Source organism: Pimephales promelas, chromosome 2 (assembly GCF_988280905.1).
Source record: "Pimephales promelas chromosome 2, fPimPro1.hap1.1, whole genome shotgun sequence".
NCBI lineage: Eukaryota > Metazoa > Chordata > Actinopteri > Cypriniformes > Leuciscidae > Pimephales > Pimephales promelas.
The window spans coordinates 40,842,974-40,869,672 of record NC_142770.1 but is presented as its reverse complement, the minus strand read 5'-3'; the positions used below and the strand labels follow the sequence as shown (position 1 = coordinate 40,869,672).

The following is a 26,699-nucleotide window of genomic DNA, read 5'->3' as shown; positions in this document are numbered from 1 at the left end:
CTTATAATATTACCAAGTGGCAGCATATATATTGAGAATAGCAGAGGGCCTAAAACCGATCCTTGCGGTACTCCATAGTCTACTGACGTTATCTTTGATTTTTTCCCATTTAAACAGACAAAATGAGAACGGTCCGATAAGTACGATCTAAACCAGCCTAAAGGAACACTCCGACTTTTTGGGACTTTAGCCTATTCACCTTACCCCCCAGAGTTAGATAAGTCCATACATACCTTTTTCATCTCCGTGCGTGCTATAAGTCTGTTTGACACACCCACCGCTAGCCTAGCTTAGCACAAAGACTGGATCACTGCGTGAAAAGAGCTGTAATCGGGCATGTAAAACTCCTGAGTACTCCTGTGTACTCCACAAATAAACGTGTGTATACGGGAGTTTGCTGTCCCGTCACACAATCCCGAAAACTCCTGGATATGTACCAAGTTTGGGGCACAGCAGGGAGCCACTAGGGCCATCAGTTACCATGGTGAATAATCCCCAGGTCGGGGTCAATGCAAGGGAACATTAGCATTTCACACCTTTGGGACACAAGGCAGTGGCCTCCTTCAATTGGTCAGAGATCTTACATAGGATTGGGTGCTCAATGCTTTGTCCCTCCTCTAAACCCCCACACTATTGGTCCAGTTTATGGCCTCATTTGGGTTTATTATTACTCATTATTAATATTCATTGTCATTGGTGTTCATGGTTATAATGTCAAGACAATCAGATAGACAAAGTTGAGTTTGTTATTTTTATTATTTGTAAATGACACTGGGCACATGACATATATATTTATATACACACAGTCAAAACTCTATAAATAATAAAAAAAAACATTAGCACAGAATACATTTTACTATTAGTCATACAATAAATAACCCCATATAATGTATAAGGCCTGTGTATAATATATGTAAAACAATATAATAACCCGAACAACCCACACCGACTTTCCATCCAATATGGCATCCTACTCTTCAGACATGTGGTCAACTGTTGCAGTCTTCCAGATAGCTGCATCTTCCTCTGTCTGGGGAACCCCAGTCCTGCAGCTCAGTAGCTGCAAAATGGGAGGGAAAAAAGTAATTAAACCAATGAAAATATCAAATGTGTTGGGATGGGAGCCTCTCCCAGGCTGAGGCTTTTACTCAGATTTATATGTATTTATACTTACTCTTCTTTTTCTTTGTCTCATGAGCATAATGATCCTGCTGTCCTCCATCTTGTCTTTGTTCTCATCTTGGGCCATCCTGTAACCCCTTCTAACAGTTTCAAAATATGGCTTGCAGGATGCTAGAGAGATGGAGATAGAGAGGGGGAGAATATGTTTATTTGTAACTAACTAATCTATACAGTTAAAAAGTTGTAGCCTTGGTACATTCTCTTGTGACTTACCTTTAACAACAGCAGGATCTATGTCCGGTACAGCCATTAAAAAGATTATGACCTCGAGGTTGTGGGGGGAGGATAGACTGTGAAGCAGTAATTAAAGAAGGTTGATTAAAAATATAATTTAGAAGAAAAGACTGTTATGAAAGCATAGTTTTAAAGATATACCTTGTCTGTGCGTCATATTTGTGTATGTTGTTTTCCACATTGTGCAATCTCCATACAGCTTCCTGTAAAAATCCAACATAGTATGAGGGCTCAATTCGAATAGATTTATAAATAAAGCACACAAAGTTAAGCAGACACTGTGATGGTCAGAAAATAACTTACCGCAACAGAATTATTCCCAGCTCTCTTTAATTTCTTTGAAGCAGGCTCCTCTTTTGCCTCTTTGAGCTCATTGATGTCAGCCTCCATCTTATCCAACCTCATGTCCATCATCTCCAGCTTTTCAAATATCCTCTTCAAACTTTCATTTGCCATATACACCAGTCTGTTTTCGTTTGGACTCAGAGATTTAAGAGCCATATTGTCCCTATGTAAAGGAGTAACATCTCCACTCTGCTCAGGGCAAGTGGATCACCTGCGGCTGAGGTAAGTGTTCCGTTATGTTTTTAGATGACCTACTGTAACAGTGCCTTTAGCCAGATCTAATGTAACGTTAGTGACACTATTATACAGGGCCGTGCAGAGACCTCTGGAAGGGCAGGTGCTCAAAGTATAAAATGGGGCACATGGAAACAAGGCTTTATAGGGCTGTGCTCAAAATATCAATACAGTAATATATCAATACAGATGATTCTGCATCGATACAGCAGCAAATGCATTGATGCAGTTTTGAAAAAGAAACAGAACAGAAAAGACAATTTTAAAGTTTAAAATGTAAAAAAATAATTTATATATATATATATATATATATATATATATATATATATATATATAATTTATATATTTATATATAACTCTGGGATTAGAAACTGAAGTATCTTAAGTTGTCCCAACCTGATGGCTTTTTCTTCTCTGTTATACAGAATAATAAAGAACAGCTGTTATAGTGAACTGTATAGGACAAAATCAACCTGGCCCATGTTTCGTGCAGTACAGTATAGTTTTATTTAATGGCATATCAGCATCTGTGGCTATTTTCATGGCAAAAACGGATTTACAAAAATACAAGAGTTACATTTTATACAATGAAAATAAAAACAAAGCAAACAGAAACATCAATTAATACTTTACAAGATTTTTAACATTAATGTGATGCCTGTTATGGTTAATTCTTACTTAAGTCCTTAAGTGAGTTTGCTGCCTTTGCTGTTGATGTTGTTACTGCTGCTGCTGATACTGCTGGAGTTGATCTAAGACTGTAGACATTAAAATAAACAGAAATATAGGTTATTAGCTGATTAAACCATTTTTATGTGACCATGACAAGATGTAAAGATTGCTGACAGTGTTTGGAACTGGCTCACTAGTTCACTGACCTGCTAAAGCTACAGATTCTACCCAGGCTGCTATAGTATAATAATACAATAATAGAATAGTAACGTAACAGGGCAGATGTTCACACAGGCTTCTGCACACAAAACATAAGATACTAACTGGTAAGCCTATGTGATAACTTACCAGAGTTGTGATAATAATTTTTATGTGAAAATATTTTTTTAAATAAATACTGTAATAATAATAATAGTTTAAAGTACAAATAATAGTTTTTAGTCAAATAACACCACTCCACGCCCATGAAACTTTTCTCCCTCAAACAGCAAGCTAACGTTACTTCTACAGCCTAACGTTACACACAGCAATACAAACAACATCTCTCTGCATGCTCTCTTCACGTCGTTCTAGTAAAATAATTATAATAAGTAAACAAACATCAAAATCACTTCGCTGAGAATAGAACACAACTTACCAGCAGCCGCAAGAGTTGAAGATATCCTCTGGGAATGCGCGATTGCGCGTAGCCGCGCGAAATTAAAAAATGCGCGTGCAGCGTGAGGAATCAGGTGAAAGGTCATCATGTGGGTCATTTTATTTACAGCTAAATTATTATTCATTAATTTTACTACTAGTTAGATGGGGCAGGCATCCACAAAAGTGCCTTTAAATACAAAAAAAAGGAGAGGAAATTTTGTCTTGACAAAAGGGCACTTTGGGCACCAAGGGGCAAAAGGGCAGGTGCTCGAGCACCCAACGCCCCCCCCTCTGCACGTGCCTGCTATTATATGATTAGGGTATGAATATGTTTTTATCTTGATGCGGTGCGGACGCACTTGGGGAAAATAAACGAGCGCGTTCACCGCGTTGAACTTGCACCCTGCGCGCGGCGCGCCTAGTAGCCTAAATTTGAAATAACCATGGAAATAACGAACTTGAGCGTGCAAAAGGGTACGATAGGCTGTGAGTTCATTGTGCAAAAACAATTTGTGCTATTACTTTCCCCTTATTCTATCCTATAGTAATGCAATACTGTATATTATATAGGCTAAATAGCCTACATTTGGTTCAGCTAATAAATTGCATTTAAAATATATTGATTCCTGTAATAATAATTATTTATTCATGTGATATTTATAAATCTGGGTGCGTTTTTGGTTGGAAATCAATGAAACATGGTACTGTATTACCTGGTCTCCCCTGTTTATTGTCACAGCTCATACAATAAAGCAAACACCCATGATAAACTATGCTTTTCTATCTAACGTTAGTAATTGCTGACTCTTTATTCCAACGCTGAGCGAAGCGAACTCTCTGCTCCTCGTCACGGTGCGTCTCAGGTGATTGTTATCACTCTGCCCAAGTAGCAGTGCTTCGCCTTCAGAAAATATAGTATTTATACGGTCAAAAGATGTCTGTGTCTCATATGGCCTTGATATTTGCACACTCTGTGACTATACAAATCACAACATGTAAATAGGAAAACGTTTGCGTTATTTTGTCACTCATTTGGATTAGTATGAAAGCTGCAACCATTCACATCCAGTCTTTGTGCTAAGCTAGGCTAGCGGTGGGTGCGTCAAACAGACTTATAGCACGCACGGAGATGAAAAAGGTATGTATGGACTTATCTAACTCTGGGGGGTAAGGTGAATAGGCTAAAGTCCCAAAAAGTCGGAGTGTTCCTTTAATGCCTGTCCCTGGACACCAGTGAAGTTTTGTAGTCGATCCAAGAGTATTTTATGATCTATAGTGTCTAACGCAGCGCTAAGATCAAGTAGGACTAGTATTGAGAGACAGCCTTGGTCAGAAGCTAAAAGTAAATCATTTGTAATTTTAACTAGCGCAGTTTCTGTACTATGATGCGGTCTGAATCCTGACTGGAATTTTTCATAGATATCATTTTCTTGCAGAAAAGAGCACAATTGAGCGGACACAACTTTTTCTAGTATTTTGGACATAAATGGAAGATTTGAAATGGGTCTGTAATTTGCCAAGTTATTTGTATCTAATTGCGGTTTCTTAATGATAGGTTTTATTACTGCCAGCTTGAATATTTTTGGAACATGACCTAAAGATAAAGACGAGTTAATAATATTGAGGAGAGGCTCTTCCACTACAGGTAATAGTTCTTTCAGTAGTTTAGTGGGTATTGGATCTAATAAACAAGTTGTTGGTTTAGATGCAATGATAAGTTTATTTAGCTCCTGTCCTATCGTTGTAAAGCGGTTTAGTTGTTCTAGAGGGGCCATAATTGAAGCTGAATCATAAGACACCATAGAGGATTGTACATTTATAATTGTGTTTCGGATGCTTTTTATTTTCTCATTGAAATAATTCATAAAATCATTACTACTAAACTGTAACGGTTTATTTTGCTCTGGTGATGTCTGTTTATTTGTTAGTCTAGCCACAGTGTTAAATAAAAACCTTGGATTATTTTGGTTATTTTCGATTAGTTTGCGGAGATGCTCAGCCCTGGCTGTTTTTAGTGTCTTTTTATAACGTGACATACTGTCTTTCCACGCGATTCTAAAGACCTCTAAATTAGTTTGTTTCCATTTACGCTCTAAGTTGCGAGTTTCTCTCTTGATAGCATGCGTAGCACTGTTGTACCATGGTGCTTTAATTTTCTCTCTAACCTTTTTTAATCTAATTGGCGCAACAATATCTAATGTACTAGTAAGAATGGTGCTTAAACTGCTATTCATTTCCTCTAATTCATCTGTTTGTTTGGGTTCACTTAGCAGCTTAGATAGATCAGGTAAGCTATTTGAGAATCTTATCTATAGTGGTTGGAAGGATTGTTCTGCCTGGTCTATAACGTGGCGCAACATGACATATTTCAGCAGTACGTATTATGCAAGTCACCATGTAACGATCAGTGACATCATCGCTTTGTAGTATAATATCTATATCAGTTGGATCGGTTCCATATGATATAATTAAATCTAGTGTATGATTTAGACGATGAGTGGGACCACTGACGTTTTGTTTGACCCCAAAGGAGTTTAATAAGTCTGTAAACGCAGCCCCTAAAGCATCATTTGTATTATCTACGTGTATGTTAAAATCTCCAGCAATTATTGCTTTATCGACATTCACCAATAGATCTGAGAGAAAGTCTGCAAACTCTTTTAGGAATTCAGCATATGGCCCTGGAGGTCTATATACAGTAGCCAGGGCTAGAGATAATATGGATTTCCTTCTTACATCTAAGAGCGTAACATTTAGCACAAGTACTTCAAATGTATTAAACCTGTGACCTGCTTTCTGAGTAATATTAAAAATATCTTTATAGATTGTTGCAACACCGCCGCCACGACCGATCAGGCGAGGCTCATGTTTATAACAGTATCCTGGCGGAGTAGATTCGTTTAGACCGAAATACTCATTTGGTTTAAGCCAGGTTTCAGTAAGGCACAGAACATCGAAGTTATTATCTGTGACCATTTCATTTACAATAACCGCCTTAGGTGTGAGCGATCTAATGTTTAGAAGACCTAGCTTTAGAAATTGTTTTTGTTCACTGATATTTAGATTTTCTGGTTTGATTACAATAAGATTTTTGCTAGAGCCTGCACTAGATTTATTGTTTGGCTTCACTAAACGAGGAATAGACACAGTTTCTATATAATGTTCCACACTATTGCATATTAGTTAAGTTTGGACCGCAAAGGCTGTGATTTGGACTTTGACTTACTAGTCATCTGGTGCGTAACGTCTTGGAGATGTTGTCCGACAGCACAGCCGCTCCGATTCTGCTGGGATGGAGTCCATCTGCACGGTACAGCCTGGGTCTCTCCCAAAACAGATGCCAATTATTTACAAAGAGCAGCTTCTGTTCATTACACAATGACATTAACCATTCATTTAATGCAAATAGTCTACTGAACCTTTCATGTCCTTGTCTGTACGTGGGAAGCGGTCCAGACACGATGATCGCTGCTTTAGACGCTGTGCTGCGTACCGTCTCGATCAGGCTCCTGTAGTCCTTCTTCAGAACCTCCGTCTGCCGCAGCCTGATGTCGTTCGCTCCCGCGTGCAGCACAACAGCTCCGACACGCTCGTCACCATTCAGGATCTCGGGAACCTGTGCAGCGACATCAAGAACACGAGCACCAGGAAAGCAGTGAGTGGGCACCTTACCTTTCCCCCGAAGGCTCGCAAAGAGGGGAGAAGCGGTTCCGGGTGGAGATCTCGAAGACCGGGAGGGGCGGAGAGGCAGCTCTGGTCCTGGCTCGTGTCTTCCGCTGTGTGATCCATGGTCCATGTTGTTTCGGTGCCGGAGTGAATGAAGCCCGAGATGATCGCGTCCTGGGCAGAGTAACATACGGAGTAGACGAAGTCGGACTCAAAGAGTTAACGTTACTAACCACTGATTTGTGAGCGTCGGCGCGTGATGCTTCAAGCGTTGAGCGCCGATCCAACAGCTCGGCTTGCCTCATTCGAATGTCTGCCCTATCAACTTTCGATGGTACATTCGGCGCCTACCATGTTTACCACGGGTAACGGGGAATCAGGGTTCGATTCCGGAGAGGGAGCCTGAGAAACGGCTACCACATCCAAGGAAGGCAGCAGGCGCTGACGAAACTACAGCAGGTAGTGACGAAAAATAACAATACAGGTCTCTTTCGAGGCCCTGTAATTGGAATGAGCATATCCTAAACCCATGGACGAGGACCCATTGGAGGGCAAGTCTGGTGCCAGCAGCCGCTGTAATTCCAGCTACAATAGCGTATACTAAAGTTGCTGCAGTTAAAAATCTCGTAGTTGGATGTCGGATGCCCTAAACTGGGTGTCCGGTCCTCGGGGCCCGAAGCGTTTACTTTGAAAAAATTAGAGTGTTCAAAGCAGGCCACCCGTCGTCACTGAATACCGCAGCTAGGAATAATGGAATAGGACTCCGGTTCTATTTTGTGGGTTTCTGGAACCCGGGGCCATGATTGAGAGGGACGGCCGGGGGCATTCGTATTGCGCCGCTAGAGGTGAAATTCTTGGACCAGCGCAAGACGGACGAGAGCGAAAGCATTAGCCAAGAATGTTTTCATTAATCAAGAAGAAAAGTCGAAGGTTCGAAGACGATCAGATACCGTCTTAGTTCCAACTGTAAACGATGCTGACCCGCGATCCGGCGGCGTTATTCCCATGACCCGCCATCGTATAAGGGAGGGATTGCACAATTGAAACTTACAAGATTTGATGGTAACTACTTTTTGCCAATGGAAACCCCTGTTGGGGATCCCTGATTGACTGGAACTATTGAGTGCCTGGGGAGGCCTCCACCTGGTTGATAACCATGAGAGGTGGTCTTGCTCCTCCCTGCCTGCACTACGATATAAGACGGTGCTTCCCTCTAAGCCCGTTGGCCCCACTAGATCCCTTGTCTATTAGGGTTGCCGCGGTGAGGAAAATTTCACACCGGTTAATCGACGTGTGACAACACCGGTAATCCCGGTGTCACCGTGGAGGGCGGGGAGGGGTTAAATAGCTTTTAAATGCGTGCCGTTATACTTTCACTTTCGAAATAAGCGTCAATAGCAATTCAGCATCAATTGCTTGAATGGAAAAAAAAAAACTCGCTGATAATAAAACTTTTATTTATAGACAGAACTTTTATTAGCATAACGAACGAATAAAATATAGACAGAACTTTTATTAGCATAACGAACGCATAAAAATAACCGCATTGGCTGAAAAAAGTGAAAATCGGCAAACTGTGGGCCCAAACAAATGAGAACCATAAAAAGTTTATTAACGAATAAGAAAATAAAATAGGCCTAAATAAATCACACAAAGTTTAAATAAGATAAAACCCATTAAAAAGAGACGAATATAAAATAAAAAACTTCAAAAAGGACCTTAGCCTACATAAATGACACACTTTCACTTTCGAAATAAGCGTCAATAGCAATTCCGCGTCAATTCCTGGAATGGAGAAGAAAAAAAAACTCGCTGACAATAAACTTTTATTTATAGAGAGAACTTTTATTAGCATTACAAACAAATAAAAATAACCCCATGCATAGCTGAAAAAAGTGAAAATTGGCAAACTGTGGGCCCAAACAAAGAAGAACCATAAAACGTTTTAACGAATAAAAAAACAAAATAGGCCTAAATAAATTACACAAAGTTTATAAGATAAAACCAAATAAAAAGAGAAGAATATAAAATAAAAACTTCAAAAAGGACCTTAGCCTACATAAATGACAGCAAAAAAGTAAAACATTGCTTGCAGTCTAGAGTCAAAGAACATGACAGTTGAGACAAAGACCGACTTCATGACAAAGACAGTCTTGCAGTCAAGAACATTTAGACTGTGTCTAGGCCTACATGTTCTTTGCCAGAAAACCGAGCATGTTGACCATCTCTGGCTTAAGATGCGATCTTTTGGGGGTGACTATGTTTCCCATCGTGCTGAACACCCTCTCGGATGCACAGCTTGTTGCACACACGCAAAGATACTTTTTGGCTATCTTTGCCAACAGGGGGAACCTACTTTGGTTCTCCTTCCACCAGGCCAGAGGATCCTGCTCTGCGTGAATGGGGGTCTCCTGAGCATAGATGGCGATTTCTGTCACCACCTTTTCTGGAATAGTCAGACTTACTGTCGCAGTGCCTGCTTTTCTTTTTAATAAACTTGCCAGAGTTTTTTTTCTTTTGGGCTGCGGCTCGACGTCGGCTTCCTCGTTTTGTTCTCCCTCGTTTTGTTCTCCCTCTTCTCTCACGGGGTGCGTTGACTGCGCTTTCCTACCGAGGATGACCGCTTCTTCCTCTATCATTTTCTTGGTCTCTTCAACATTCGGGTCGTAGTCACCCCGGTAGCGCGGGTCCAGGAACGTTGTCTTGCGAAGAAGCTGCAGGCTTGTTTCTGGCAGAGCTTTATATTTATCGTCTAAAATAGACATGATGCCGGCTTTCAGGTTGGCTGTCAGATGTCCATCCTCATCCGATGGGGCCAATGTGTCCTCTTTAATGAGACGCAGCACAGGTAGAAGAGATGACGCGGTTACGTAATTCTCCCCGGACAGAACATCTGTAAACTCGCTCACTGGCTTTAACGCTTTGTTCAACGATTGCAACACATCCTCGTCTTGCCATGTGATGCTCACATTGACTTTACGGTCATCAGCTAGAACTCGATTGATGGCCGTCCTCTGCTCTAGCATCCTATCAATCATTTTTTGCTTGGAGCCCCATCGAGTTGCACAGTCCTCAATAAGAAAATAAATACAATTATTATTATTATATTATTATTTTCAATGACAAATAAAAAAAACGTGGTAGACTATTAAAGTCTAAATTATATACCACAGAACAAAGTAAAACTGCATCAAACATTTACTTTATTTAGGATTGATTTACTATAAATCATTTATAGCCTCAATAACGAAAAAAATAACAACCTCTTTTAAACTGTTCTACAAAGCCTATTAATGGTTTTCTGTCGGATATATTTAAAGAAAACTAGCTTTTAGTGTTTTATAATTTTTTAATACTTAATCTACTACTAAATATAGCTATATAGCTATACTAAAAGCTTTCTTATAAGAACTAAGAATAAACTTACCGTCACGAGTGAGTGCTCTGGGAGGCCAAGCTGGACTTGGGCTTTCTTCAGCTCCCTTCTCCTTCTCCAACTGTGAGAGAAGAAGCCGTTTATGGTGCGACAAACTGCGAGGGCACGGTCTGTTCGGGCTTTCTCCGTCTTCTCAATTGTGTTGGACACAGCTAGGTTCAGGTTGTGCCCAAAACAGCTCAACCAGGGCCAGCCTAAATTACGAACAGCCGCTTTAATATTGCTTCCACTGTCTGTCGTGACACAAGACACGTTATCTTCTTTTAATCCCCAGTCATGGAGAGCCTCCTGCAAAGCATCGGCCAAGTTAGCGGCAGTGTGGTCCTCGGGCAAAAAACTTGTTTGGAGGCATTTTGACACCAGTTTCCATTCCGTGTCAATGAAATGGAAAGTTAGTGTAAGGTAGTGTAGTGTAAAAGACATGTAAGGTGTCATTTTTGTGCTGGACCACATGTCTGTTGTGAGTGAAAAATAATCAACTGCTGAAACAGCCTGTTGCAGCTCTCCACGGACACGGTTGTAGGCACGTGGGATAGCGGTGTCTGAGAAATATGAACGCCCGGGCAATTCATACTGGCTGTCGAGTGTTGTTATGAGGTCTTTGAAAGATTGTTTTTCAACCGTGTAGAAAGGCACCATTTCTTTGCAGATATACTTGGTCACGGCATCGGTGCATTTGTTCCACCTTACACTGTCCTTCTTATATTTGGTGCATCGCGCAAACGCACTTCTAATTGACTGTTGTACCTGTGTGTCTGGCTTCTGCGGTCGATGTTTTACGGCAGTGCCCATTTTGGCAGCCTCAGTCTTGTGGTGCGCTTGAAGGTGCGTGTATAAGTTGCTCGTGTTTCCTCCAGATGCTGCAACCTTTGCCAGGCAAAGTTTGCAGATTGCCTCATTGAGGTTTTCAGGTTCCATTTGTGAATTTGGTTTGAATCCAAAATATTGCCAAACAGGCGCTTTCGCATTTCGTTTTGATACCAAATCTTCCGCCATTATCTTGCTTTTCTTGACTAGTTCTCGTCGTCACACGTGCTAAATGGAATCCTGACGCTTGCTGATCTGTGACGTGACTGGCTCTTGGCACGCACTGCGCAGTTCATTTTTAATTATAATGTATGCTCTCTTCTGAACTAAATAATTGAAAATTATTATTTTTAATTAATTCAAATAAATATTTTAGCAAAAACGAATACTTAAAAAAAAGTCAAGACATCGCGGTGTCACGGTGGGAAAGTGATGTCACCGGTGACGGGACTTAAAACCGGTAACACCGTCAACACCGACTATCGCGGCAAGCCTATAGTGAGAGGAATATAACAGGACCTTACTGGAAAACCGCACTAGGCAGACACCTCTGGTGTACGGGAACCAGGGAGAGCACCTCTCCCTCGGTATATGGCTGTTAGGGTGTCCTGGCGGATTGGATGATGATGCACCAGGGAAGGCCGACATCCTGCTCCTTCCCGCTCTGCGTATCGACGGCCACCTGAGGATTTGATGTCAGTTAATTCTGGCATCATACAGGCTGGTAGGTCTCCCTGTATAAAAAGCTACCCAGTGGAAGCCTCTGGATCGGGTGACCACAGTATGGCTAGATCCCCTCATGGTCTCGGAGCCAGGGATCATGGTGGTGGTGGCTCAACAGTTTTACGAAATTATGCTACGGAATTTGGTTTACGAGAGTGCTTGGTTGCCCTGACTCGCCTTATAGTAGGGCAGTCAACGGTAACAGAGAGCGCAAACACAGTAACAGGCCAACTCGGCGGTTCAAGCCCCAACCCCGGGGAGCAATAAAGTGCTCGGAATGTACAGCTAGTTTTGGAACCAGGAGAGCGCTGAGTATACACGAACTGCACGTCCACCCAGATATTCGCAATCGGAAAAGGATCAAGGAAGTGAGAAAGGGGGATGGTTCTGGTAGAAACCAGACGGAAGAGGAGGCAGGAGCCCAGACTACCTTGAGGGACTGTGAGGAAGTAGCCCCTCCCGGGGCAGCTCAAGTGGGACTTACGAGTCCTGCAACGAGCAGTGAAGCACCGTTTGAGCCTGTTGCGAGTTCATCGATCCTTCCTAGACAGCCGAACTTGCCAGAGGGAGGCCTCCTTCGTCTGCTTAAAGAGGTGGCCCGCAAAATGGTGAGCGAGGTGGAAGGCAATGGCACGGAGGACATCCACGTAATAAGAGCTTGTCTGGAAGGCAGCGACCAGTTACCCGAGCTGGTTGAAGCGGCAACGCAAAGGATGCTCCGGGGCTGTAACCCTAGAGTGAGAGTCATTCCCACAAAGCGGCACGGAAGGGCAATACCAGCGTCAAGGGCAGTCAGGTGGCGCCAACATAAATCGCTCGCCAAATGTCGCGCATTTCACACCGGTCAGTCCCTCTTTAAAAAGGACCGAGCCCGCCTAGTAAAATCAATCTTGGACGGTGGCAAGGTGGAGATCTGTCCAGTTCCAATAGGAACAGTTTATAACACGTTTCAGGCAAAATGGGACTCACCAGCTCCCTTCGGCGGGCTCGGTCGATTCGACGTAAGGGTGAGTGCTGATAATACTCACCTAGTGGGAAGCATCTCTCAAGGCGAGATCCAACAAAGCCTACAGCAAGTATCGAACGCATCCGCACCAGGCCCAGACAGGATCGGGAAACGGGACATTCTCAATTGGGACCCTAGGTGCGAGACCCTCACTTGTCTGTTCAACATGTGGTGATTCACAGGTGTCATACCAACTAGTCTGAAGAAAAGTCGTACGGTGCTAATCCCTAAGATTTCAGACCCAGGAGCGGTGATGGAGATTGGTAGCTGGAGACCGATCACCATCGGGTCTATGATCTTGAGGCTTTTTACCAGTGTGGTTAATAAGCGAGCCCAACAAGCATGCCCGATCCACCCTAGACAAAGGGGGTTTCGCCCCGGGTGTGCGGAGAATATAGAGGTGCTGCAAGGCCTCATCCGCCACTGCAAAGAAGAGCGGAGCCAGCTTGCAGTAGTGTTCGTCGACTTTGCACAGGCTTTTGACACCGTCTCACATGAGCACATCCTGTCAGCTCTTGGGCGGATGAACGTGGATCCACATATGGTAGAAGTAATCCAGCAAATCTACACGGACAGTACGACATTTGTCGAGGTCAGAGGTGAGAAAACCCCCGATGTTACAGTGAGGGTTGGTGTTAAGCAGGGAGACCCACTGTCACCCCTGCTTTTCAACCTAGCCTTGGACCCCCTCATCCAAGGCCTTGAATGCTATGGCAAAGGATACACTGTCGCAGGTCTTACAGTAACTTCCCTTGCTTTCGCTGATGACCTTGTGCTGATTGGAGGATCATGGAGTGATATGGCACAGAACCTGCGGCTTCTGGACGAATTCTTTCAGACCACCTCCTTGCGGGTTAATCCGAGGAAGTGTTACAGCTTCCTTGTCAGGCCCTGCAGTGGTGCATTCACGGTGAACAACTGCGCCCCATGGGGTCTGGGGGCATGGCCCTGCAGCAAACAAGTATTGCCGACACAATCAAATACTTGGGTGTGAAATTCAACCCCTGGGGAGGGGTTGAAAAGCCTGACCTGGGGGTGGCTCTTGACCAATGGTACCTGAAAATCGGGAAATCACTACTTAAACCCTCACAAAGGGTGGTCCTCCTAAATCAGTATATTATACCCCGGATTTTCTACCAAGCTGACCTCTGTGAGGTTAGTGACGGTGTACTCCAGAGCCTCGATAGGACTATCAGGAAATTTGTGAAGAAGTGGCTCCACCTTCCACAGAGTACCTGTGACGGGCTAATTTATGCAAGGAACAGGGACGGCGGCCTGGGAATCTGCAAGCTCTCTCGACAAATCCCATCAATCCAGGTGAAGAGGCTTTACAGCCTTTATCACGCTGCAGACGAGTTGGTTTGGATCATAATGGATAACTCTCGTATGAGATCCAAGTTTAAGGGGGCGTGGCGGAGAGCCGGTGGAAAGGAGGACTCCCTCCCACCTCTGGGTGTGGAGGATTTGAACGCAAGAGGAGACACCACCGACTCGTTGACTAGCCACCACCGGGTGTGCCCAGTCCCGAGTGACTGGAGAAAGGACGAATTCCTTAGATGGGCAGGCCTTCCAACTCAAGGAGTGGGGATACTTGGCTTTCATAATTCTGTTGCCAGCAACGGATGGTTGGGTAATCCCATCGGGTTTACCCAGAGATTGTATATAGCAGCCCTTCAGGTCCGAACCTGCGTTTACCCCACTCAAGAGTTTCTACACAGAGGCAGGGCCAAGGCGGGGGCGGCCTGCAGGCGCTGCTCATATAGGTCGGCGTCCTGTTCGCACATCTTAGGGCAATGCCCGGCTATCCAGGAAGCCAGGATTGCTCGGGCACTCCAAACTGTGAACTTCCATGTATGGGAAGTTCACTGGGAATGGGAGTTCAGAACCCTCCAGGGGGAGCTGCGACGACTTGACCTGGTGCTCATCCGTGATTCTAAAGCCTTGGCCATTGATCTAACGGTGCGTTACGAGTATGCTCCTGACTCCCTCACCAGGGCTGCGCAGGAGAAACTTGATTACTACGGTCCCCACAGCGAGGTAATTGGGCGAGAGTTGGGTGTTGACGAGGTGGAGGTCATTGGGTTTCCCTTAGGGGCAAGGGGCCTATGGCCTACCAGAAACTACAGGACGTTGACGGCAATCGGACTCAGTCGGGCAAGGGTTAAGTCCTTCAGCGAATTGATGAGTCGGAGAACCCTTCTCCACTCGTTGGATTTGTTGAGGGCTTTTCAACTGTCCCTGAGAGCCTAAAAGTGTGCTGTGGATCAGTGAGGGCGGCCAGGAAAATTTTAAAGTAGTGTGGTGGGTCAGGCGTCCCATCATTATTACTTACTGACGGTTCGGTCAAAGAGAATTTTACCGTCAACATAACAAGCCTGCTGGCCGGGCGCAGCTGGGAAGCTGGGGCGGACTCAACCAGTCCTCCCGGTGTCAACTCAGCTCCGTCCCTTGTTGTCTCGAACTACCTTGATGTGGCTTCACAGCAGTGGTGATCACTCCTCAGCATGGTCGACCTTGGGGCAATGAGTCCGGTCAGCACCCGGCGGGTGCGGCGGTGCCCATGGATAAGCTGACTAGTAGGGAAGTCGCCCTTCCAAACGTCAGTGGACTGTGGTGTACGGCCCCATCCACGGGACAAGTGAGGGCGGACAAACCAGTTGTTTATGTTGGTTGGCCTGAGCTGACAAGGGGTGCCGGGAAAGGAACCACCAGGAAGTAAATAATGAGCGGAAATCCCAGAACTAGGGGGATATCGCTGGAGTGATGCCAATTCCTGGCGTGGGGGTTTAGCTACCCCACGCTGGGGTTGGGACGGTCTGCCGGTCGTGTTATCCCCCAAAACCCGAAAGATGGACCTCTGGAAACAGCTGTGGAGCTTTCTGTGGACGGTGTGCGGGGTAGGGGCGGAAAGCCATTAGCTGGGCTCTCCCTCTGCGGGGGTTCTCCTGCGGCAGGGGGACGAGGAAACAGTGGTGGCTGGAAGTGTCCTGCTTACCGCATTCTGGGCCACAGACGGACCTTCTCTGGTGTCATCCTTCCCGGGCCAAAAAGCGCTAGGGACAGAGGGTGGGTATGCCGGGGCAGCTGGCACCCTACTGATCCGGGACGGTGTGTGGAACGGTGGAGTTACCCCCCATGTGATAAGTTCAGGACGGTATGGAGGTGCCAAAGGGAAGGTAAATGAGGGCCGGGTCAGCTCCTCAGGGTTTCTGCTGTTCTGCCTTGTCATTACAGATGCGGTCCAGGACCGTAGCAGGTGAAATTAGGTGCGAGGAGGCCGGATCTACAATATTGGAAGTGGGACGGTGGGGCTCAAATCTCGAAATGATATAATCCACATGCCGCGACCCGGAATGTAGTCTGAAAAATGGCTTCAAAGGACGAATTGGTGCGGTTCCTTGGTTCATGCGCTGCTAGACGGTGACGTAAGTATCCCCCGGTCTTGACTATTAGTTATAGTCAGGCATTTTCAAATGCCGCATCTCCGGATGCAATAGTATGGAGGACGGGCCGCCTCAAAACCCGGAAAGTCGCCCCTCGGGTATCGTACCAGGTGACGATATCTGACATCAATTGGGGGACGTCGGAATCGGTAGCCAAATGCCTCGTCATCTAATTAGTGACGCGCATGAATGGATGAACGAGATTCCCACTGTCCCTACCTGCTATTTAGCGAAACCACAGCCAAGGGAACGGGCTTGGCAGAATCAGCGGGGAAAGAAGACCCTGTCGAGTTTGGCTCCTGCACGGATGGTGGGCTGGATCTTCGGCATGATTCACCGGGGAGGCAGCGGTTTGGATCCGTGGAGAGTGCATGTGCAGCTGCAGTTTTCGGCCCTGGGCTTGGTGGTGCTTCTGTGTGGCGCCTGGGTCTGGACGGTCCGAGGTTTCACTGTGGTTCGCCAGTTAGTTATTAGTCTTATATTGACCACCATCTGCTAAAATAGACTTTTATGATAAGTTTAAGGAAATGCCAAAGCAGTGAGATTTTAAAAAGGAGGTTATAGTGATGGGTGATTTTAATCTACTCTGGGACGATAACAGTACAAGGAAAAAACTGCAGCAAATTATGGATGGATTTAATCTTGTCCAGATGACCAACACGGATCACAAACAATTGTAGCACCCTAATTGACTTAATCTTCACCAATCATCCGGAACAGATCACAAAATCTTTCAATATGTTAACTGGTCTCTCAGATCATAACATGGTGCTGATAACAAGAAAATTAACCAGAAAACGATTTGCAGCTTATTCCGGAAAAAAAAGGATTTCATCGGTATTCCGAGGAGCAAACAAGAACAATTTCACACAGCAATAAGAAATATGAATTGGGACACTTTATTAATGGACAATGAATTCGAAATAATTAGTCAGAAATTCACTGAATGCTTACAAACAAAAATGAAAGAATTTGCAGTGGCAATTAAACACAAAAACAGAAAGCATTATTTTCCCTGGCTCAGTGATGATATCAAACAATTAAAGGGGGGGTTGACTGCTTTTTTTCTTTGCATGATTGTGTTTATGGGGTGCAATATAACATGTATTCGTGGTTTTTCGTTTTTAAAAAGTCTTATTTTTCATAAACTTCACGTCTATTGTCAGCCGCGCTCTCCTCTGTCCTCGAACGAGCGGTTGACTTCCTGATTCTATGAAAACACTCCCTCAGAAACACGTCGTGGGCTCAGATTGGTTAGTTTGGTCCGGTGAGTTGTGATTGGCTAAACTGTCGCTTACGTTGTCCGGAAAGTTAACGCCCATTACCTTTACGGGCGCAACGGGCACGTCATGAGCACCGGTCCAGATGTAAATATGCGTCGAACTGCAGTCTCAGTATGACCCAGAATCAGACCGAGAAAGCCGCGATGAAGAGAGTCAAACAGAACCTCACCACACATGGCTCTTAATAAACGTTTCTGAATGATAATTTGCTATATTTTTTAAACTTTATACACGTTTGTTTAACACAATAGTATCTGACTGGCAACAATAGCAACTGACTGGCTACTAATGTTATACTCAAACAGCGGTGGCAAGTTTACGTTCTTAATCAAATCGAAAATAACGTCATAAAACATGAAAAATACATTTACAACATTAGCACTTATACAAAATTCATGTTTGTACGCGTTTGTCGTAGACACAAAATAGCAGAAGTAATAGCCTAGTGGCAATAAAGCTAGCGCTGGCATTTGAAAAAAGCTAAAACACAAGGCTAACGTTATGTCTGGAATTACACATGCAAATACATTTAAAATGGTTAAGTCTTAGCCTACTTACAGGTTGTGGCACAACAACTGCTGCCTCTGGTTTTAAAGTCGGAACTGCTTCATGTTTACAGTTTCTTATTGAATCCGGCGTTGAACTCGTGAAGATTCTGGAAGCTGTCTTCCGTAAAATGCGCAGCACAGAGAGCTAGATTACGATCGTCATTTTCAGGAACATAATCAAACATAAATTGTATCCATTGTTGACGAAGTACAGCGTCCGTGCGAAGTTCGAAGACATAAAAACTGAGAGCTGCATGAACAACACACTCGACGAGCTGCTGGAGCTTCTGAAATATGGCCATGCCCTTTTCTGCATATTCCGGAGGGAGGGTTGATGCAAATGTGTGGGTTAGTGACGTACCATAACCCAGCTGTAGTCCCAATCCAGTCGTTTTTGTAGGCAATATACTTTCTGATTTTTAAAAGACGATATCTCTGCTTACACTGAACTTTCAGCGCTGCAACTTTGCAGATAATGTTCATGCACCAACAGCAACATTACACACTACCCAGGTGAAAAGGAAATACATTTAAATTGTACTTTTTTGATATACTTAATGTATTTTAAGTATACCGTATTAAATATGTATTAAATGTGCTAAATTGAAACAACTTCAAGTATATTAAGTGTACTTTAATATGTATTTAAGTTCAATTTTAAGGTAATAGTAATATATTTCATTATACTAAATTGTGCTAAAATGGAACCATTTTAAGTACATTTAATGTAATATAATAGCACTTATTTAAAGTGTATTTTAATACACTTTAAATAGACTTTAGAAATACAGCATTAGTATATTTTTAGCTTCACATTAATGCGTTCTGAGTATATTTTAAATATAATTTCAGCTTATTAATAATGTATTAGTAGAACACTATAGTTCCAAAAACCATTTAATATAAAAATAATATATTTTAATGTATTAAAAATACATTTAAACATTTGAATTCAACAAAACCCAGTAAAAAAATATTTCTACAAAACACACAAACACTCTTTGAAAGATAAACTTTAATGCACTACATCAGTAAAGCATTATGAAAACTAAACAAAATACATTAACATAAAATGCATTGATTTGCAGAGGTATTAAACAGAACAATAAATAAATAAACTAACTGAAAGGAGTAGTTCACTTTTGAAAAAACTTTTGGTGATAATTTACTCACCCCCATGTCTTCCAAGATGTCCATGTCTTTCTTTCTTCAGTCGAAAAGAAATTAAGGTTTTTGATGAAAACATCCCAGGATTTTTCTCCATATAATGGACTTCAATGGGAACCAAATGGTTCAAGGTCCAATGGCTAACAGTCAATTTGTCGTGAAAGCATGAGAATTGGCTCAATTGCGAGAGTCTCGTGCTGAATGCTTGAGAGTTGGCAGCCCTGACAAATCTTTTTTCGAGTCAATTCATTTATTTCGTTCGTTGAATGAACCTAATGACTCGGAAAAAGATTTGTTAATTTTGATGAACGAGTTCAAATAGGAAAATCATGAACATGCATAACAGAACAGAGCAAGGCGACCATTTGAGCTTATAAAACTTAAACTTTTTTTTTTTTTTTTTAAATGACCGATCGTTTCGCTTGATAAGACCCTTATTCATCGTCTGGAATCGTTTAAAGCCCTTTGAACAGTTTGCACAGAAACTGTCTTTTGGACCTTGAACCGTTTGGTCCCCAATGAAGGCCATTATATGGAGAAAATCCTGGAATGTTTTCATCCAAAACCTTAATTTCTTTTCAACTGAAGAAAGAATGACATGGATATCTTGGCCTGGGGGTGAGTAAGTTATCAGCAAAAGTTTTTTTTTTTTTAAGTGAACTAATCCTTTAAGTCAAACAAAGTGAAATACAATAGCAAAAAGTAAAGTGGCCAAGTCGTGAGTAAAAAGAGAAGTTCGTGACTTTTTCAGTCTGCCATAGACTCTTTTGGGGACATCAGAACCACCGAGGGAAATCTGGAAAGAATAAAAAAAACAAGCATTAGTATAAACTTGTTCATTTATAATTATAATAAAAAGCTGTCACTTTGTTACTTAATTCAGAACACTTAAAGGGTTAGTTCACCCAAAAATGAAAATTAAGTCATTAATTACTCACCCCCATGCTGTACCAACCCCGTAAGACCTTCGTTCGTCTTCGGAACACAAATGAAGATATTTTTGATTAAATTTGAGAGCTGTATAACTACCACATTGGCTCCTAAGGGACTGCCTCTTGACGGCCCAAAAAGTCAATGAAGAAAATGTTTAAATATCCCAAGTGACTACCGTGGCTCAACTATATGTTTATCAAGCGACGCGAATACTTTTTGTGCGAAAAAACAAACAAAAATAACGAGTTTATTCGACTATTTTTTTCTTCCTTGTAGGCCAGAACGAGACTTCCTTATAGATTTCCACGACGCATGCGCGAGAATTGCGATCTGAAGTAGTGTAAGCTGTGTACGCAGATCGCAAATCTCGCGCATGCGTCGTGGAAATCTATAAGGAAGTCTCGTTCTGGCCTACAAGGAAGAAAAAAATAGTCGAATAAACTCGTTATTTTTGTTTGTTTTTTCGCACAAAAAGTATTCGCGTCGCTTGATAAACATATAGTTGAGCCACGGTAGTCACTTGGGATATTTAAACATTTTCTTCATTGACTTTTTGGGCCGTCAAGAGGCAGTCCCTTAGGAGCCAATGTGGTAGTTATACAGCTCTCAAATTTAATCAAAAATATCTTCATTTGTGTTCCGAAGACGAACGAAGGTCTTACGGGGTTGGTACAGCATGGGGGTGAGTAATTAATGACTTAATTTTCATTTTTGGGTGAACTAACCCTTTAATGCACAAAAAGTCAGATATAATTATTATAACAAATAGGATTTTTCTTTATCATAAAGAATTTTCTAACCATTTCTGAGGTTTCAGGAAGACACAGCTCAGATGATCTTGGGCTTGAGCTGAATGAACCTCGTTTCATGGACTCCAGGGCCTCTTTGAGAGATGCTAATATCCCTGGAAGCTCTACAAGAAAAAATAAAGTCGCATGTTATACAAAGTTAGGGCAGAACAAACACTAGTTTGTGTTCTTCATATATAATTTGTCTTTTGTTTAAATGGTGAAACATATTTAATGAACCATTACTGTAACTTCCACCCTATTATTAATTATTCATTATTAATAAAGACAGAACATTCTATTGAAAGTTACAAGTTGGTAACAGCTGATAACGCCTTGATTAAATGTAAAAAAGCTGAATACCACTCATAAAATCATATAAATCAGTCCCTCGAGAAAAACACGATTATGTGATTGCATAATTCAATGCATAATCAGGCAAAATATATGGAATTAATATTGAGCCAATAAAAATGAACGTAACTTTTCAAGAAACGAATGAAAATATAAATTGAAACTGAATAAAATATATTTGAAACTGAAAAAGAATGAACCGCAAGCAATTTTTTTGACTTTGTTTTTAATACACTACATGTTTTGCTAACTATTCCTCATATTTCGTTTACTGATCTACACTTACAAATGCGCTTCCAGAGTTTTCATTTACGCTTCTGAAGTTTTCGTTTACACTCCCTGAGTTTGCGTTCGCTGTTCTGACACAAATCTCTCGTGGGGGCGGGGCTAGTAGCAGTCTATTCTCATTGGCTACTGAGTTTTTGATTGACAGCTTCTTGACCTGGAAGTGAAGACGTCAGAGTTGTGTTTACACGTGTGGATGTGAGCGTCTGTAAGCGCAGCTTTCTATTTAATTTTAGTGATATTAAGTTATGGTTGTTTTTTAATTTTATCTGTATTTACCTTCTGCTGCGATTACTTTGTCAACAGAAGCTTTTAGGTTCACAAGAGATCAGTCTATTCAGGTGTAATTGTACATCAAAGTAGGCCCACTGTATATGACTACTTAAAATATTTTGTCCAATGTTTTAGGAGAATATTTGTTTATTCTTGATGATTCGTTTGCATGTTAGGCTCTGAATAGGTTGTGCTATTACAAGAGAATAGCCTACTAGTATACGTGTGTGATATATTCAGCAGTCAAGAAAGTTTCACTTCAACCAGGTAATCAAGGTTGGCAACCATGGCCATCAAATTTCTCATTGTTACCATATGCATTTACACCATCAAATGATCATGTATGATCACTTAAATAAGAGGAATTTAAACTATATGAAAATTACAATCGTGGGTTGCTGTCAGATGATACAGACCTCAAAGGGCATTTCATTACATATTTCACACAAAGAATATTTTTGTTGGTATTTTTTTAATCATGCTGATCATTTTATTTATTTCATTTTGTTAATATTATTTTCTAACATTTAAAATGGTAAATATATTTGAACAATCATCAACAGGTTCAATTATGACTTATAAAATCAGTTAAATGAATTTAAATAAAAAATCTAATAAATTTATTCATTCTTTATTGTCACTACAGCATATACACAAGTACCAAAGTGAAAGTCTTGGATGCAGTTATGACAGGAAAGACCAGAATCCACAAAACATTAACTGCATACTATACATGTAATGCACAGTATTCTCATAATATAGATAATAAAATGTATAATCACAAAGATTTTTAATGAAATAATACATCTCTGTGAGTCCACATAACACAAGTGGATTGTACCCATGTATGGCAGTTGGTCGGAAATTATTTTTAATAGTTAAAACAGTTTACATTATTAGTATTTATTTTTTTTTTATTCTATTGTTTCACTTCAGTATTGATTCATCCACTGAGGTCACATGGACATCACAGTCACTGTGTGTGGTTTTTAAAGCATCTTTAGGGCTTGCAGAGATGGATTACTTTCCTTAAAATCTTAATTCGTATTTATCTGTAGAAAGAAAGTAAAATGCATCTGGGACAGCATGAGGGTAAGTAAAATAAGTGAGAATTTTATTTTTGAGTGAACTATCCCATTCATATGCTGTTGGTATGCTAATCCATGATCAGCAGAGACTAATAAGAATAAACTGCAACCTCTTGTGTACTGTGATTGTTTTAATCTAGAGCTCCAAAGAAATTAAAATATTTGCTATTTTTATAATATTAAAATAAAATACAACAGGTGTCTGAAGATAATGATCCCAGTCATTCAAAGGTGATATGTCTGAACAAAGTAACATTATTGTCTGATGGAGACAGCTGATCTCTGGTATTATCACTCCATCCTCTGTGTCAGCATCAGAATTTTGTTTGTGGAAAAGTTGCTCAAATCCCTGGAAAATGAGAAAGGAAATATATTATAATCTAACAATACAAACTGCTTTGAACTCCCACATGCAGTAACCATTTGCAGACTTAAAATAATTATTTCAAACAAATTATATAAATGTTTTAAGGGATTTTACAGTACCAAATGTTTACCTGACTCACACACCATTTATCATCTGTAATACTATTGTATAACCAGTAGATGGCTCTATAGCCCAATAAACATTTATCCATGGCTGTGTAGCGTCTACTCCCTAGTTGCTGGATTTTTTCAGTCATAATTACTTGCATGTATTAGGTTTTGAATTTGGATATATATATATATATATATATATATATATATATATATATATATAAATTATTAAAGACTATTAAAAATTCAACATTTTTCTCCAAAATGTTTTTTTAACATAATTATTACTAAAATATGGATACAGAAAAAGCATTTTGTTGCCTTTTGCAGAATAAATATTGTGCCCAGGGTTATACTTCAAAACAAATGAGTGTTTACATATTATGAATGGAGACGTGGAAAATGGTCAAGTACTCTCTCTCTTCTTTTAAAAACTCTGCATCACAAATTAATCAGCAATTGGCTTTACATTGCCAAAGTTGAACCGGGCAGTGATTGACAGGGCTCTGGTCCAATGGCATCGGTCATTGTCTGATACAGTACATTTTGTACTGTAGGCTACAGTACAGATACTGTACAGTACTCTAGCACAATGTTGTTTGGGGTGGCAGAGGGGAAATATGATCTAATTGAAGCAAATATGATCTAATCGAAGACTGTAACCGTATGTAACGTTAGATAAACAAGACATGTAATGATTGGGCTAAAAACTTACCAATTAAATCAAGAAAACACTGCTGTATAATGTTATGGGCTCTCACTGAGCTCTAATATGCCTCTCCACCTGAAAAAGCAAGAACTGTATTATAATTAGTATTAGTTTAGTATTAATTAATAAAAAAAAAATAAAAACAATCAGACCACGAGTAGCCTATGCTATCCAGTATTCTGATATCGACGATGACAAATTATATCATTTGTCTGTATTCCTTCTATAAGAAATCATATCAACAATATAGTGTAGCAGTAAATAAATATAGAAATAAACTTAATATCACCTAAATGAAATAGAAAGCTACGCTTACAGACGCTCACATCCAAACGTGTAAACACAACACTCACTGACGTCTTCACTTCCAGGTCAAGAAGCTGTCAATCAAAAGCTCAGTAGCCAATGAGAATACACTGCTACTAGCCCCGCCCCCACGAGAGATTTGTGTCAGAACAGCGAACGCAAACTCAGGGAGTGTAAACAAAAACTTCAGAAGTGTAAATGAAAACTCTGGAAGCGCATTTGTAAGTGTAGATCAGTAAACGAAATATGAAGAATAGTTAGCAAAACATGTAGTGTATTAAAAACAAAGTCAAAAAAATTGCTTGCGGTTCATTCTTTTTCAGTTTCAAAGATATTTTATTCAGTTTCAATTTATATTTTCATTCGTTTCTTGAAAAGTTACGTTCATTTTTATTGGCTCAAAATTAATTCGATACACGTTGAGGGTCAGGCAGTCATGTACAGCACATGCGAGTGCCCAATCGGCAGAGACAAGTGCCATCATATGGCAGCTTTGTTTGTTGATTTGGGCAGAAAAAAATGTGTCCCGCACCGACGTGAATGTGCGTGGAAGAAGGCTAACACTCCGAAGAAATTGCAGCCAAGAGAGTGTTTGAGATGACACCTTCCACAACACAAGGTTTGTCATAAGTTTATTGATGTTTTGGGGTTTTAATTATTTTCTTAAATACGTAATGTGGTTTAAAGCTATTGCTATAAATATTAATCGTATTGAAGAAACTCTTCTAACATAAACTCACGGTGTGTTGAATTGGAGCTAAAAAAAAAAAGTATGATCATAAGCTTTATCACTATATTGAAATTGACCACTGCCTTATTTTTTTAAAGTCCCCATGAAATCAAAATCGACCATACTTACTTTGTTTGCCTAAATTGATCGTTTTGTGGTGAACAATTCATACATGCAAGTCAATCCACACAAAAAAATGTTTTGGCTTCGTAATCTTTAATCAAATTTTGAAAATGCCCCTCCCCTCTGCATTGGAGGACCTTGGCCGATGACGTAGGCTTTACGGTTTGGGCGTCTCCTTAACATCCATAACCACGCCCCTCCAACTGACAGCTGCTGTGTGTTTGCGAGCGCCGAGCGAGCATTGATTGACAGCGTATGAAAGGAGAGATGGCGAGGTGTATTTTTGGTTGCGCTCATGGAACACTTACACTTTTCCCATTCCCTAAAATTCCCTCGTTACGATCCAGATGGCTCGATTTTTTACATTTCGAGGAAGGAGGAATAACAGAGAGGTCACGGATGTGCTCGAAGCATTTCACGCGTGAATGCTTCAAAAACTGGACAGAACATGAATTGGGGTTTGTGAGATATCTGTCATTAACAGATAACGCGGTCCCGTCAGTGTACACCGTTGGTACCTCACAAAGTTTGACGGTAAGTTGAACTAGCTACAACCAAGCTCTTGAGACGTTGAACATCATACAGGGCTGCCAACATAACTTTGTCATTTTATGCTTAATCAAGTAAATAAATGTTTAGTGCGCGTGATTTGGAGCGTGCGCGCCAAAAAACAACATCACCTGAATCAAGACATAATTGTCATCTCTTACTCTTTACAAAGGGTAACTTATGTTAAAAAATATAGAATAACTTATTGAAATGAATCATGTCTCATGCAATTGCTCAATATTTTTTTTTTTAAAAATCGACATATAATTGTTTACAAGTTGTCAATTTTGATACCAACTGACAGGTTTCCCTGTATAATTACTGCCCTACAAAGGCAAAATGCAGTAACTACGCAAATAAAGAAATGGAGAAAATGGCCTTTAAGGTTTGTATACCAGTCAGTCAAACAAGTTATGGGTAGATTATGTGTTAACGCATCTCCGAAACGGGACATAATTTAACAAAGATATATTTTTTTCACAAGACAGAACACATGTCATAAAGCCCATTACAAGTCTCAACTAAATTTTGACCAAATGTGTAGTTACTGCGCTTTGCCTTTATATGGCAGTATAGTTTACAACATTAAAAATTGTATTGTATATCCAAATGAATCGATGTTGAATCAAGATCAGAATTAATCGTAATTCTAACTCCAAATTTAAATAAAAAGTTGGCAGTCCTGCACAATATATTTTA

The 26,699-nt window shown here is 41.1% G+C and overlaps 2 protein-coding genes and 1 long non-coding RNA gene across 3 annotated transcripts; all 3 read right to left on the bottom strand.

The window, feature by feature from the left end:
• Positions 1–737: 737 nt before the first annotated feature.
• On the bottom strand, positions 738–1,948 carry LOC148997409 (uncharacterized). Its single transcript, XM_089119029.1, has 5 exons — positions 1,720–1,948; positions 1,558–1,619; positions 1,396–1,472; positions 1,175–1,293; positions 738–1,060 (listed from the first exon to the last, which is right to left on the bottom strand). The coding sequence occupies exons 1-5, from the start codon at positions 1,915–1,917 to the stop codon at positions 971–973; spliced, it is 546 nt and encodes a 181-aa protein (XP_088975155.1). The 5' UTR covers positions 1,918–1,948; the 3' UTR covers positions 738–970.
• A 7,210-nt stretch (positions 1,949–9,158) lies between these two features.
• Positions 9,159–11,326, bottom strand: LOC148997408 (E3 SUMO-protein ligase ZBED1-like). Its single transcript, XM_089119959.1, has 2 exons — positions 10,400–11,326; positions 9,159–10,043 (listed from the first exon to the last, which is right to left on the bottom strand). Exons 1-2 carry the CDS (start codon positions 11,324–11,326, stop codon positions 9,159–9,161), a joined length of 1,812 nt encoding a protein of 603 aa, XP_088976085.1.
• Positions 11,327–22,633: 11,307 nt separating this feature from the next.
• On the bottom strand, positions 22,634–25,203 carry LOC120488642 (uncharacterized). The gene is made up of 3 exons (XR_005624631.2): positions 24,445–25,203; positions 24,299–24,367; positions 22,634–23,455 (listed from the first exon to the last, which is right to left on the bottom strand). It is a non-coding gene; the product is annotated as an uncharacterized LOC120488642 (long non-coding RNA).
• Between the last annotated feature and the right edge of the window lie 1,496 nt (positions 25,204–26,699).

Bases quoted from the DNA above. Each gene is read 5' to 3' on its own strand.
- LOC148997409 (XM_089119029.1), bottom strand. From the start codon at position 1,917: ATGGCTCTTAAATCTCTGAGTCCAAACGAAAACAGACTGGTGTATATG. The intron at 1,620-1,719 runs GTAAGTTATTTT...GGATTTTTACAG, and splicing joins CTGGGAATAATTCTGTTGCG to GAAGCTGTATGGAGATTGCA. The intron at 1,061-1,174 runs GTAAGTATAAAT...CCCATTTTGCAG, and splicing joins TGAGACAAAGAAAAAGAAGA to CTACTGAGCTGCAGGACTGG.
- LOC148997408 (XM_089119959.1), bottom strand. From the start codon at position 11,326: ATGGAACCTGAAAACCTCAATGAGGCAATCTGCAAACTTTGCCTGGCA. The intron at 10,044-10,399 runs GTAAGTTTATTC...TTTCTTATTGAG, and splicing joins CAGAGCACTCACTCGTGACG to GACTGTGCAACTCGATGGGG.